Raw genomic sequence first — 14,946 nt, forward strand, 5'->3', positions numbered from 1 at the left:
ACCAGGAAGTGATCTGTCCATGACAGGGGGGAAATATTAGTTATTTCCGCCCACGGATTTTCCATGCTCGTACAAAAGACCATATCGAGCGTATTACCCGCAGAATGCGTTGGACCCGAGACCAGTTGAGACAGCCCCATGGAAGTCATGGTATCCATGAATTCACGAACCGCACCGGATGGAACATAGCTGGCCGTGAAGGGAATGTTGAAGTCACCCAGGACTAAAAGCCTGGGTGATTCCAACAGCACCTCCGAGACCAGCTGTGTCAGCTCGTTAAGGGAGACTGTTAGCGCACGAGGTGGCCGGTACACCAACAAAATCCCTAAGCTGTCTCTGGCCTTCAGGGTCAGGTAAATACACTCGATATAAGAAGTTTGACGAACATGGTTCCTGGAAAGAGACAAGGTGTTCTTGTGGATCAAGGCAACCCCCCCCCCCCGCCCACTAACCTGGTCTGGTCCTTCACTGAGTACCCGGCAGGTAGGACCTGGGCCCACACAGCTTCCCCTCCAGGCCCAAGCCAGGTCTCAGTAATGCACGCCAGGTCACAGTTGTTATCCTCGATTAGATCATAAATGATGTGGGACTTATTCTTAATGGACCTGTTGTTGCACAGGAGCAGAGTCAGGGTTTGTGGTATGGATGGAGTGACCCTCAGGTCCCTTTTGTTAGGAGAGGGACAGGAAGGAGAGATAGGTATTAAGCATCGATCTCTCCTTCCCCTGTAACGCGAGTCCATTCTCCTACCGCCATACCTCCCCCTGCCCCACACTACCTCAATAGGAGCTCCGCTCACGCTTGATGGACTATCCTCTACCTCCCCAGCCAAAACATCCCCCACTTCCATGTCCTTCCCCTCCCCCCACAGTACAGCAAAAAAGACGTAGAGAAATCACAATGAACATTCTTCGTCTGAAAGCCAGCAGAGGTGCGTCTCCCCTGCCCTCTAGCTGTCACCGCAATTGCGCAGCTGCGCTGCTGTAGATGGCAAGTCCTCTGACGGCTCCTCCGTGTTGGTACGCAGCTGCGCAGTGTCCTCCAAACACGGAGAGCCGCCCGGCAACGCAGCAGCAGCCCCAGCAGCAACAGCACAGTCCTTGGGGGCAAAATGGAGGCAGGACGGAGGAGGAGGGCCAAACGCGCTGGTTTTGAGTGCGCCGCTCTCACCGACACACCCCCTCTCCCCGCCTTCCTCCAGGTGTACCTGGCCCCTCAGAGGAACGCTAGCTTGCTGGGGAGCTATAGATGGCAAGTCCTCTGACGGCTCCTCCGTGTTGGTGCGCAGCTGCGCAGTGGTCCTCCAAACACGGAGAGCCGCCCGGCAACGCAGCAGCAGCCCCAGCAGCAACAGCACAGTCCTTGGGGGCAAAACGGAGGCGGGACGGAGGAGGAGGGCCAAACGCGCTGGTTTTGAGTGCGTCGCTCTCACCGACACACCTCCTCTCCCCGCCTTCCTCCAGGTGTACCTGGCCCCTCAGAGGAACGCTAGCTTGCTGGGGAGCTGTAGATGGCCAGTCCTCTGACGGCTCCTCCGTGTTGGTGCGCAGCTGCGCAGTGTCCTCCAAACACGGAGAGCCGCCCGGCAACGCAGCAGCAACTCCAGCAGCAACAGCACAGTCCTTGGGGCAAAACGGAGTGCGTGAAGATTGTATTTATGAGTGAAAGAAGTGTGCATGTATGTTGTCCCAAAGAAAGTCCTAATGCGTGATAGTGCTAAATTAAAACTAAAAGCCTTGTGAGAAAAATGGGCAAAACCCAGCATACTGTCCATATGGACTGAGTTTTCTCATCATTATTTAGCTTGGCTCAGAATAAGCCAAGTTAATAAGCCACCCCGCCCCATCCCTGGAATGCAACGGTCTGATCCCTACCCCAGTCCACCCATAATAATTCAAACTAATCCCCCACCCCATCCACTTACTTGGTGGTGGCAAACAAGCAAAAAAAAGTGAGAGACCTTAGTTGATGTGCTATAGCGCTATATAAGCAGACCTAGAGAATATTGTTTTTCTAAGGACTGTCTAATTGGGTGTCCTTGGGAAAATAAGAATTTCCAGGTCTATTAGAGTGAGAGCTGACTGAGGAAATGTTGCGTTTTTGGAGGTCATAACACAGCCTGTCTTTTATCCCCAAAATTAAAATAAGAGCATAAGGAAAGCTAACCTGGACCAGATTGAAAGCTTCTCTAGTCAAAGAGTCTGTTCATGTTGCAGCCAATCAGATTTTAGTTTTTTAAATCCATTTCTATTCAGAGCTATGCAATTGGGTCTTGGGTGACATAGAATCATAGGTGGGGTGGGGTGGGGTGGAAGACACCACACGAGACATCCAGTCTAACCCCCTTGCCATGCAGGAATACACAATCACATACAAATAAAATCAATTTAAAATTTAAGTCAACAGAGTATTTAAAACAAACTATAATGGCATATTAAAACAGGGAGTTTTTTTATACAAAGGCTAGATGTCCATCTGTTGGGTGTCAGGGATGTAGCCAGGATTTTAGGAAGGGGGGGTCCAGACTAAGTGCCACCATTATAATGTGGCTTGGGCATGGTGGTGCAGCAGCATGTACCATTCATTTTTCTAACAGAGGGGGGGGGGGTCCAGACCCCACGGACCCCCCTCTGGCTACGTCCCTGTGGGGTTGCTTTGATTGTGTATTCCTGCATGGCAGAGAGTTAGATTGATGGCCCTTAGGATCACTTCCAATTCTGTGATTATATGATTTAACAAGTTAAAACATGTTCATGTTTTTCACATGGACAGTTAGCAATTTGGACAAAATCAGTGCTAGTTTTGGTCAGGCCTCCATCGAGAACACTAGGACACTACAGCTGAGAAGACCTCTGATGTTCTCCTACATGGGAGGCCCCATTAGCAGTCCTTGAGCAGGCATATATAGGGAGCAGTGTTCCATCAAGTATCAAGGATCCAAGCCATTTAGAACTTCAAATGTCATCACAAGCACCTTGAATTCAGACTTGTCTTCCTTAGGGGTGGTATCTCCAGTCATTCCTTCTCATTGGAATAGTTTGTGATTCTGTATCTTGTATTTCACGTTTTAGAATCTCTGGTTTTAAAATTTCTTTCTCCTTCATAATCTCTTGTCATGGCATTTAACCAACTTTTGTCTGAACTCCGATACTTCACTTCTTTTTCCTCCAATGTTCTTTCCTGTTGATCAGCACATCCCAGATAGCTGATACTTGGTTTCTTCTTCTGAAAGATGAAGTTGTCGGCAAGGCAAGGCAAGGCAAGAATTTATTGGATATTCCATTCTTAGCAAAATTAGACTTTCAGCAGATGCTGGGATAGTTGAAATCCCTCATTACTGTTGTGGCTCTCCTTTGTCGTTTTGTAATCTGTTTTAAGAAAGCTGAAATCATGCCTTCCAGTTGACTAGACAGCCTATAGCATAGTGTGCAACAGAATAACTTTTGTTCCTGTCTCTTTATGTCCTTACTGGGATGCTTTCAACAGGGCTCCTACTCACAAATTATCAGGATATAATCCTTCTTTATTTTGGATATTATCCTAATTCCTTTCCTTCTCTGTTGTGTCTGATCCTTTTGAACAATGCATACACTTCAGTAAGTAAGGCTTATGTTTTCAGAGGAATAGTACTGGAACTGTGAACATATAGAGAAAGTGTTGGAGAGGCTCATAATTGTAGCTATCCTTTTGTAAATAGAAATCACTCTTTAAAGTTTCAGTTTATATGTAGCAAAAATATTTTCTGGATACTTAAAGACATTTTACATTGAATTGATGGTTGTGTTGGTTTCAGAACTTTAAAAGAGATATGTATCGGTATTCTTCAAATGAATCATCATGCTGTCTCTGTGATAATGCATGCCATTTATAGTGATGAAGAACAAGTATTATAATATTCAAATTTTTGTTGTTGTTGTAACAGTATAATTAAAGATGTAATGAGGACAAAGTAAATTCTTCCAAGTCCCAAGAATTCGGGCTGGGTTAAATCACTGAGACTTTAAAAGTGCTCAACCTTTGATTTGATCATGCCCTCTGTTCTTGGTTTTGACTAGACAGCAGGAGTAGGTTTAGCCTGTCTTTTCTTCTTATGCAAACTTACAGTGACTCTTGACTGTATTGTCACTATCCTTTTGACCAGAAGAGGTCAGATCCCATGAAATAAGGTTCTTTATGTTCTAATTCCAATAAAAGTTCTCATCATCGACCTACTAGTCTCAATCTGCATAGTAAAACCAAACATAAACTTTGCCGATATTTAGTTGCTATTCATTTGTATGGTGTTGTAAGTAGAAAATAATAAAAATTAATTTTAAAAAACTGTCTTTATTTTGCCAGACTTCATGTCGCCTCAAAAACAAATCTTTCATAATTAGTTTTCTATTGTCTTTTCTTCTATGTTGCACGCTAGTGTTGGTTACTTATCTTAGTCAAATGCCATTCACTGGATTAAGCTTTTGCTCTTAATGTTACATAGAGGTTTAAAATGCTATTGTAAAAGTGAGGAATCTTTGAAAATAGTATGATAAAGATGTCAGCTTGAGGCAAAATTTTCTAGTGTACTTATAAACTAGTACTTATAAAGGCACCAGACCTCATCTGAAACTGGAAGCTAAGCAGGGTTAACATTGGTTAGTACTTGGATGTGAGTCTGCCAATGAATACCAGGTGCTGTAGGCTATATTTCAGAGGAAGAAACTGACAAAACCACCTTTTGAGTAATCCTTGCCTAAGAAAACACTATGAATTGTATGGGATCATCCTAAATTGATAGGTGACTTGAAGGCACACACACACATAGAGTGTTCATTAACTGGCACAATAGTATTTTCTTACATCAAAATTTTTAAGTAGAATAATTCACATTCACCAAAACCTTGTAATTGTAGTACCTGGAGGATGACAAAAAGTACAAACTGCTTTTTTTCTTGACATGTCCTGTGCTCTTGTTAGTTTCCATGCCTGCTTGAGCTCACATGCTTGAAAGTTAGGCATTTTGTGTCCGTCACACAAATTGGCTTAGTTCAAGGATGGTTTGTGGGTCTGCAAAGTATGTTTTTTACTCTCTGATTTTTGGCAAAAAACTTTCCAACAGAAAGATCATAAACCAAAGGGAGTCCTTAAAGTGCTTGTGTAGCCAGGAGGCTTGGCTCTTCATTCTTTTCCACTGCCCTGCTGTCTCAGTTCTCCCTTTTTCTTACTTTGTTCTTTTCTTCCTTGTCTTGTTAAGAGATTGTGCAAAGTGTATCTGGAGTGTATGTGTGTGTATGTGAAAAGGAGGGAGGGAGGGAGGGAGGGAGGGAGAAGTTATGGGTACTTCATCAAATACAAGAAAATGTAAATTTTCTCTCTAACATTTAAATCTAAATCTACAATCCAGAATTTGGCACAGGTAAACAATGAAGGGATATATGGTTGTTTTTAGCTGTTAATAGAATTAGCATTGCAGGGAGAAAGCTGGTTTACTGTTGTGATTGTAGAGGTGCTGGGGAGTTATGTAGTAGAGGGTAAAAAACAATAATTCTTGAGTAATCTTACTCCTGAACCTTGGGTTACATCATGGTATATTGGGACAATTATACAATGTTGATAGGAAACTCTATGCTGGGTTAAGCTTGTTTTATGAACACATGGCATTATTGTGTGGCAGTAAGTATACTTTATAGAATTCCAAAGATATCATAATATATTTGGTTAGACCACCTAGGCAACTACAGTATGTTGGTTTTTGCATCCACAGTTCTTTTACAATCAAATTTAGCTTTTATATATCATTAAAGAGTTTGATGAATTATTCCACATACAGTAATGCTTTGGGAAATGAAGTAGTCAGTGCTAACTATACTTTAAAATCAAGGAGAGTTTATTATTTTGGTATTCCATTTGTGTCCTGCCCTTCTTTCAAGGAGCTCAGTGCAGCATGCTTGGCATTAACTGATTTTATGATCAAATAGACCAAAGACATTGTTAGATTCTTTTAAAAGAAATTATCTGTTTGACAGAAAGTAGTGATAATAGAAACTTGTGATATAGAAATGATAATTGATTGGGTGGTTTGAGGTATCCCCTCAGTCTTAAAATAGCTTTGCCAGTGTATCCTTTGTGTATTGTGCCAATATACACTATAGTGGTTTTTGCTGACCTCCATTGTATAGGCTTATTCTGATCTTTGGATAAAATATAGGATAGTGATTGGGCTGGCTATCCTTATATTTCTAATCCAGCGTTCCATCCTCCTCTGGCTTTACTGGCATAACTATACAAATTAAATACCTTGTGCTATACCCAGTTATCTGTATTTGTGCAGCATAATGTCTAGCTTTCTCATACCAGCCAAAGGCGATCTGTATATGTTCTTCTGTCCCCCTCTTCTTGTCCATAAGACTACTAAAACAGTGGGTTGTGGTAAGTTGGATACATGCTGTTTTCATTTATATACATAGGACAATCTGTTTCTTAATTCTAAAATTCTTTCTTGTTGTGGCTGTGGGTTATTATCCATCACGCACATGTCAGCTATTGTGCTATGATTTATGGCTGCATGTTTGTCCTAAATTTCTAAATCTTTCTCAATCGGTACACACCAGTCAGAGGTCAAAATGCTATTCAAACATGTAGGCAAGTCTACCTGAAAACTCTAAAAAAGATTCTTTCCTTCTTCCATTTAGCTGGCCTGTGGACAGTGTTCACATTAGGAGGTGTGGGAAGCAAACGAGCTCCTCATCAGGAAGAGTCTTCTCCTCTAGCAAATCAAAGCCTTTTGTTGCTGCTTGTGTTAGCAAATCTGACCGATGCACCAGACACACCAAACCCTTATCGGCAAGCTATTATGTCCTTCAAGAACACACAAGGTTCGTACAAATCTTATCTCATTCTTTGATAAAGTTACCAGCTTGTTAGATGAAGGGAATGCTGTGAATATAATATATCTTTATTTCAGTAAGGCCTTTGACAAAGTTCCCCATGACATTCTTGCAAACAAGCTTGTAAAATGTGGGCTAGACAAGGCAACTGTTACGTGGATTTGTAATTGGTTGACTGGATGAACCCAAAGGGTGCTCAACAATGGCACCTTTTCATCCTGGAGAGAAGTGGCCAGTGGGGTCCCACAGGGCTCTGTCCTGGGCCCAGTACTGTTCAACATCTTTATCAATGACTTGGAGGAAAAAAATTGGGGGAATACTTATCAAATTTGCAGATGACACCAAATTAGGAGGAATAGCTAATACTCCAGAGGACAGGATCAAAATTCAAAATGACCTGAATAGACTAGAAAGCTGGGCCACAGCTAACAAAATGAACTTAAACAGGGAGAAATGTAAGGTACTGCACTTAGGGCGGAAAAATGAAATGCACAGAGATATAGGATGGGGAACACTTGGCTTAAGGAGACAACATGTGAAAGGGATCTAGGAGTCCAAGTAGACCACAAGTTGAACATGAGTCAACAGTGCGATGTGGCAGCTAACAAGACCAATGCGATTTTAGGCTGCATCAATAGAAGTATAGTGTCTAGATCAAGGGAAGTAATAGTGCCACTATATTCTGCTCTGGTCAGGCCCCACCTGGAATATTGTGTCCAGTTGTGGGCATCACAATTCAAAAAGGACATTGAGAAACTGGAGCGTATCCAAAGGAGGGCAACTAAAATGGTGAATGGTCTGGAAACCATGCCCTATGAGGAACGCCTTAAGGAGCTGGGTATGTTTAGCCTGGAGAAAAGAAGGTTAAGAGGTGATATGATAGCCCTGTTTAAATATTTGAAGGGATGTCATATTGAGGAGGGAGCAAGCTTGTTTTCTGCTGCTCCAGAGACTAGGACCCGGAGCAATGGATGCAAGCTGCAGGAAAAGAGATTCCACCTCAACATTAGGAGGAACTTCCTGACAGTAAGGGCTGTTTGACAATGGAAGAAACTCCCTCGAAGTGTAGTGGAGTCTCCCTCCTTGGGGGTCTTCAAACGGAGGCTGGATGGCCATCTGTCGGGGATGCTTTGATCTGGATTTCCTGCATGGTAGGGGGTTGGACTGGATGGCCCTTGCAGTCTCTTCCAACTCTATGATTCTATGATTCTGTGATTATAGAATCAAAGTATGGAGTTTTATTACTCTGGATTAAATTGGGGAGCTCTACATCAGATCACTGAATGTAAGTTACACACACTCATTATCTGGATGGCATCCTGGTAGTGAGACATGCAAGTGTAATTTCATGTTGAAATTTGTTTGTATTTTTTAAATTGTTGCAGAGTTTAGTATTTCATTCTTCCCTGTACAACAACTAAATCATGCCCCCAGGACTCACTGTAACACTGTAAAAGCCAATCCCAGCAGCAATTCCATTGTTGGTGGAGAATAGATGGAATTGGAGAGGTATAAGCTATATTCTCATAACCAGAGGCAAACTGATGACATTATCTGCTAAGGCCTCCAGAAGGCTCCAACAGATCTTGTTGGAAGATGCTGTTGCTTCCCATTGATGATCTGGTCCCCTCTGCTCTCCACCAGCCACAGAATTGTCATTGGGCTCCACTCTTGCAGCTGTACACTGAGTTCTGGGGCTGGTGACGGGAGCCATAGTGGAATTCCACATGTGGAATTGTTGGGTTATGCACAACCATGCAGGACCTTGGACCCTCTATTTCCCATGAATGAATCAGGAATGGTAGTAAATTGAGGGAGAGAGAGGAAGGCTAGCTCCACCAGGCCTGCCTGGAAGAAGACAAGCCCTCCCTTCATCCACCATCTTGAGGGAGAGAGAGGAAGGCTAGCTCCATCAGGCCTGCCTGGAAGAAGACAAGCCCTCCCTCCAGTCCATCTGTCTTGGTTCGGGCCTCAGAGGGAGAGAAGAACTGCTGGACCTGATCCCCTCCCCCCCTCACCATTCCCTTCTCCTTTTGTGTCGTGTCTTTTTAGATTGTAAGCCTGCGGGCAGGGAACCATCTATTATCCCCTCTGTTGTAAACCTCTCGGATTCCCCGTGATTGGGTGGTATATAAATACATCCTATTATTGTTGTTGTTGTTGTTGTTGTTGTTATTATTATTATTATTATTATTATTATTATTATTATTATTATATTACAATGGGCCCGCTATATTGGCAGGCTAGCCTTCTATGAATTGAAGTTCCTGTGGATCACTCTGCCCCATATTAGACAATGGCGGTGTGCATCCATGGACATGCTGACACAGGCATGTGCATGTTGCCACCACCTGACTAATATGGGCTTGAGCTGTGCTTTTTCCCATCTGTGGAGGGTTGAAGGTAGAACCAAACCTCCACAGATGGAAATGGCTCACTATAATTCACCAGTGTATATAGAACTGAATTTACACTCAGGTACTGAAGAAAACGGTTCAGTTGTATGCTAGAGAAATCCAGTTTACATTCACAATTGAATATGAAAATGCATTCTGTGGGTGGAGGGATATCTTGCAGGGAAAACATGTAGTTTCCTTCCTATTAAGACAAATGCAGCGCAGAGATTAGCAGGGGAGAATTGGCACAGAAGAAGTTATTTCTTGATTCCTCTGTTACTTTCCAGTCTCCGTAATACATCACCTCTCGTGTTTAAATAATTCTTCCACAAGCTGGGCTCTAACAAGAACTATAAGCCCTACTTGAGGGGAAATGGCAGTGAGGGGCAGGATGCATTTGAAGGGAACAATAAATGGGTGAAGGAAGTGCTGAGCATCTCTCCTTCTTCCAATAATTCTTCCCTAGAAATGCTACATTCCACCCTTGCATTTGTGTTACTTTGGCAAACAAGAATTTGATGAGATGTAGCTGTGCTCTGACCTGAGTCAAATCATTGGAGGTTCTAGTCTCATTCCATCATCTCTGGTTCCAAGATGCCCTGCTTTTCCATTCTTACCCCTTTTACAGAATGTGTTAGAGCTGAATCTTTACAGCCTTGCTCCATGGAGAACATGAGACAAACTGTATTGGCTCATACGGAAAGCCTAACTTGGCCAGCATTCTGTTCCCAGAATGGTCAACCAGGTGTCTAAGGGGAACCTACAGGTGGCACATGAGCACAACAGCACCGTTATGTGTTCTCTTACTATGCCAACTATCAACCATAGCTTTTTGTACTTTAGACAATTGTGGCAGGTATTCATTGAATATAGAGTGTTGTGGTGAATTCGGATAAAACTTAATTTAATCTTATGTGAGTAAACAACAAATATAATCTGCTGTCTAGAAATCTGTGTTCTGAATTATTGGTCCTCAATTGTTAGGTGAGAATCTCCTATTGGTGTTTTGCATCTGTAGCTCTACTACCAAACAGATGTATAGTTTTTTTAAAAGAAAGAAACGGGTTCCCAAAGTTATGTTTGGTCTCAGGGTGTATCTGTTAGCTAAACACTATTGGTCAGTCTAAACCTTGGAGCTAAATTTCAAAGACAGTTTTCACTTTATTAGGCCCAGTAGGAAGAAAAGCACAAAAAACCTGAATCCTTTAAAAACTGCTTACCCTTCTCATTCCTCTTCCAGATAGCACAGTTCTTCCTTCACCAAATCCTCATGCTTTCCAGATTAATTTTAACAGTTTATACACCACTTTGTGCGAACAGCAGAATTCTGATCAAGCAACTCTTCTTTTGTACACTCTGTTGCACCAGAACAGCAATGTTCGAACATATATGTTGGCTCGAACAGATATGGAAAACCTGGTAAGTAGTGTGCAGAATATTGCATTGCTTTCTGATAGCTGTTCAACAGAAGGGCTTGTTTGTGGCCTCTTCCTCCTCCCCCTTCCCCATTACTGTTTGGACTAGGTCTCAGCAACATTGCTTGCAGAACTTTGTTCTGATACTGTGGCTGTGAGAACTAGGTACTGTAATGAAAGCTGAGTCAGGGCATATTTTATTTACTCACTGACTTTTGGAAATGGAATTTGAACAGTTATGAATTTGTGGATGATTGGTGGAAGCTGATGAATTTTTGAAGTTGTTTGGGTTGTGGTGGAGGTCCATGGATACTATTTCAGCAATATGATCTGCTTGCCAACACTTTCACAATTTTCTTGTGCTTCTGCATGTTTTTGGATACACTGTGGCAGCCTTCCCTATCCTCTTTCAGGGTTCATATTTATGAAATCACTAGCTGTATTAGCATCATCTGGGACTTTTAGGTAGGAAAGTGCCTGTGAATTGTACACAGAGTGCATGTGTCTCACTGTGACATAACCAAGTCAAGTATTTCAGTCCCCACGCTTCAGTGATAATAGCTATCAGAACACAGTGAAACATCCCTATGCTGCTGTTGAGTATAAGTAGAACAATTCAGTCTCATATTACCCTTCTTTCACTAGGCTAGGTATGTTTTGAAAAGATGTAGCACCTACTGCAAGTATTGGTTGATGTAACTGAAAATTATATTGGGAACTCAACTCTGTTGATCAGTGCACTTGTCAAAGACAGGTTTGGGGGTTTAAAAGTCTCACCAGGTGGGCAGGTTGCTCTCTGAAGGGCATGTTGATGAAGAGGCACTGCATGAGAAGTTTCCATTCCTGGGGTCACCATAGAAGAGGCCTTTGAGCTTCATGGCTAGAAGCACTACAGAAGATACAAACTGAGACAGGCCATATTACATGTTTGCATGTAATAGCAACATATAGCAAAAAAATTACCTGAATAGTAATGTCTTTATGAGGATGAAAGGTCACAGTGTATTATGTGAACTTAGAAAATTGCATACAAGCAGAGCTTGGGTTATCAGGAAGGCAGTGGGGGAATGGTTGGTGGGCTCTAATAAGCTTCACCCCACCCCCAATAGTAGCCAGATCATGTCCTAGGGATGCCATATCCCGCCTGGGGGGCGGGATTTTCCCGGTTTGGGGCGGGTCCGCATGGTCCCGCCCCAGTTTGGCCTCGCCCCCAGGACACCCCCCCTGCGACGGACGCCAGGCAGGGAAAGGAGCCTCGCGTGAGCAAGGCCCGTTCCCTGCTTGGCCTCCTCCGCCGAGGGAGGCGGCCTGGCTCTGCTCCCTCTTTCCCGGCCTCTGTGAAGGCCAAGCCTCCACAGAGGCCGGGAAAGGGAGGGGGCCGCCCGCGATCGCAGCAATCGCGGCGATCGGGGATGCTCTCCTCCCTCTTTCCAGGCCTCTGTGAAGGCCAAGCCTCCACAGAGGCCGGGAAAGGGAGCGGATTCCTTCTCTGCTTGGGCTCCGTGAACGGAGCCCAAGCGGAGAAGAAATCCTCGCTGAGCGGAGGGATTCTTTTCCCCTTGGGCTCCATTGGCAAAAACGGAGTCCAAGGGGAAAAGAATGCCTCCCTGGGGCGGATTCCTTCTCCGCTTGGGCTCCGTGACCACCCACCCCTTGGTAATTTGAGTGCCGCACAGAATTTGTTCCTTAGGCTGGATGCAATTAAAAGGGAGGGGGGAGGAATATATATTTATTGGAGAAAAATAGCCTTTAGTCCTATTAGCAATCTGTTTCAGCCTGTATTTGACAGTAGAAAAGTTATTCAGTTAAATATTTCTCAATAAATCACATGCCTGAGGAGCCATAGCTTTTCAGGAATTTGAGTGAAGATGTTGCATGTATGCTTTAGAAAGTCACGATGTACTGTTTCTCTTTGTTTCATTCCACTCTGGTGAAATGTTTCTTGCAACCAGGAAATGGCATTCTAAGCACAGCAGCTCACTTTCCACGAAAAGTTTATATAATTGATGAAAGCATTACTGAAAAGCATCTATTCAGATCTAAATAAACCCAGTTCTTCTAGTCCCTTATGTAATTATTGCCACTTAATACTGGCATGCTTTGTGTGCTTTATGTTTGCTATTCTTGTATTTGCTTCACCAGAAAATAATTGACTTGATGATCTTCTTGATAGTCCACCCTCACTGAAGCATTGTTGGCAGACTTGCTATGTTATTTCATAACATCTGGAGTGATGTGATATATTATCATTTAGGTTTTCTCCTCACTACCTTTAATTTTTCTTTGGGTCCCACTTTGGGAGCAAAGTGGGATATAAACCATTTATTTTATTTTATTTTATTTTCATTTAATTATTTCATTCCTATGCCACCTTTCTCCCAGAAAGGGATCCAAGGTGGCTCACAGGTAAAATCACTTAAAAAGTTTATAATAAAAATTTAAAAACAATTAAAAACATCTTACTAAAACAATATAAAATTATATGAAATTCACAAAATAATTATGATTTATAATACAAAAGATTATATATAAAGCTGCTGTATTTAAAATAAATCAAATGAAATAAATTTCAACTGGCCATTATATCTTTGCCTAGTTCCATGCTGGCATCATTTAATACTTTTCTATACAATACAATATTTTTGAGCTGCCTTGAGTACCTTTCGGGGAGAAAGAAGGGATAGAAATCAAACCAAATCAATCAATCAATAAATTTGAATTGTATAAAGTATTTATCTGTTCACAATTCTAATCTCTCCCAATTAGTAACAGCTCCCAGAAACTGAATAATCCATATCATGTTAAAGAACAATTTAACAATGTTTTTATGGTTTTTAGATCTTTGTACTGATTTGTTTTTACTGGTGACCCATTGATTTTCGGTGTCTTGGTATTCTTTATTATTTACTGAACCTTTCCCCTTGGTTTTATTATGTGCTGGGTTATCATTTTCCATTTCAATCCAGTTTCAGGCCTGGGTTTGAAACAGAAATGGCTTTGGTCACTTTATGAGCCAACCTGCACTGAGAAAGGGAAAGGAGAGTTCAACTGTGTAGGTTCTTTTGTGCTTATCAGCTGTGGTATCCTTTCAGATAGGCTGTCTGAATTTGGCATGTGGAGGTGCCCTGTTACAATGGCTCTTTCCTATTTGGATGGTAAATGCCAGAGCATGGTTTTGGGGGCTTATTGCTCCATGTGGCTGAATGGTTTACTGGGACTGAGCAATATAGTCTCATTATGCCAGTACTTCGTCTTCTCCACTTTCTGCCAGATGTCTTTGAGGACCCCTTCAGGGTGTAGGTTTGAACGTTTAAATTCCTAAAAGGGCTTGGGACCAGATTACTAGAAGGAATATCTCCATTTGCCAGACAATACTTGCTGTAGTAAACAACTTCCAGGGTTTTTTTTTGGGGGGGGGAGTATACTGACCCCTTGCTAAACTCCCACTGTGCCTACCATGCTTGCAGATCCCACCCTTCTGGATTTTTAAAAACTTCTTTAAAATTCACACATGCACACAAACACACATAGGGGTGGAAAGCAGTTTTGCTATATTTTTAGGTCTCTCTGTACTGTTTTAAAACTTAGAAAAATGCCTTTAGTCAACCAGAAGTCCAATGGAAGTCAGTACTGTACCTCAATTCTTGGTTGAATAAAGGCTTGCATGGATCTAAAAGAGCTGTAGTAGACTACAAACAAAATTTCACCCTGTTCCCCCTCTCTTCTAAGCCTAGGGGATTTGGGGGCATTTTGTGGGAGACCTGGATTTTTCTTTAAAAATAGGTTCTCCATCAGAAAATGGAATGGGGGTTATATGTGGTCCATGGGCTGTACTTTATTCATGCTGTCATTTCTGGATCTTAAGATCATCATCCTTTTTCCTTCCTTCCGGTGCTCCCACCAAGTTAAGCAAAGGAAGTGATGATAAATAAGAGAGGCCTTTTCAGTGGTGGTACCCAATCTCATTTGAGATGTAGTGCTGGAGAAGAGTGCTGAGGATACTGTGGGTGGTCAGGAAGGCAAACAGATTCGTTTTAGAACAGATGAAGCCCAACTTCTCCCTGGAATCCAGGATGACTAACCTGAGGCCGTTGTATTTTGGCCACATCATTAGAAGGCATGAATAACTAGAAAAGACAATAATGCTAGGAGAGGGAGGACACATGCCAGATGGTTGGACCCATTCAGAGAGACCACGGGCCTGAGTTTGCAGGAACAGAGCAAAGCAGCAGAGGACAGGGTGTCTTGGAGATATCTTATCCATTGGACCAC

The 14,946-nt window shown here is 42.6% G+C and overlaps 1 protein-coding gene across 3 annotated transcripts in view; it reads left to right on the forward strand.

Annotated features, from left to right (window-relative positions):
* Positions 1–14,946, forward strand: part of DYM (dymeclin) — a 263,922-nt gene that overhangs the window by 97,334 nt on the left and 151,642 nt on the right. For all 3 annotated transcript variants that reach the window (XM_042448107.1, XM_042448106.1, XM_042448109.1), the window contains 2 exons: positions 6,669–6,851; positions 10,500–10,678. In XM_042448107.1, coding sequence (XP_042304041.1) covers positions 6,669–6,851; positions 10,500–10,678 — 362 coding nt within the window. The remainder of the gene's footprint in view (positions 1–6,668; positions 6,852–10,499; positions 10,679–14,946) is intronic.

This window comes from Sceloporus undulatus, chromosome 2, assembly GCF_019175285.1.
Source record: "Sceloporus undulatus isolate JIND9_A2432 ecotype Alabama chromosome 2, SceUnd_v1.1, whole genome shotgun sequence".
Lineage (NCBI taxonomy): Eukaryota > Metazoa > Chordata > Lepidosauria > Squamata > Phrynosomatidae > Sceloporus > Sceloporus undulatus.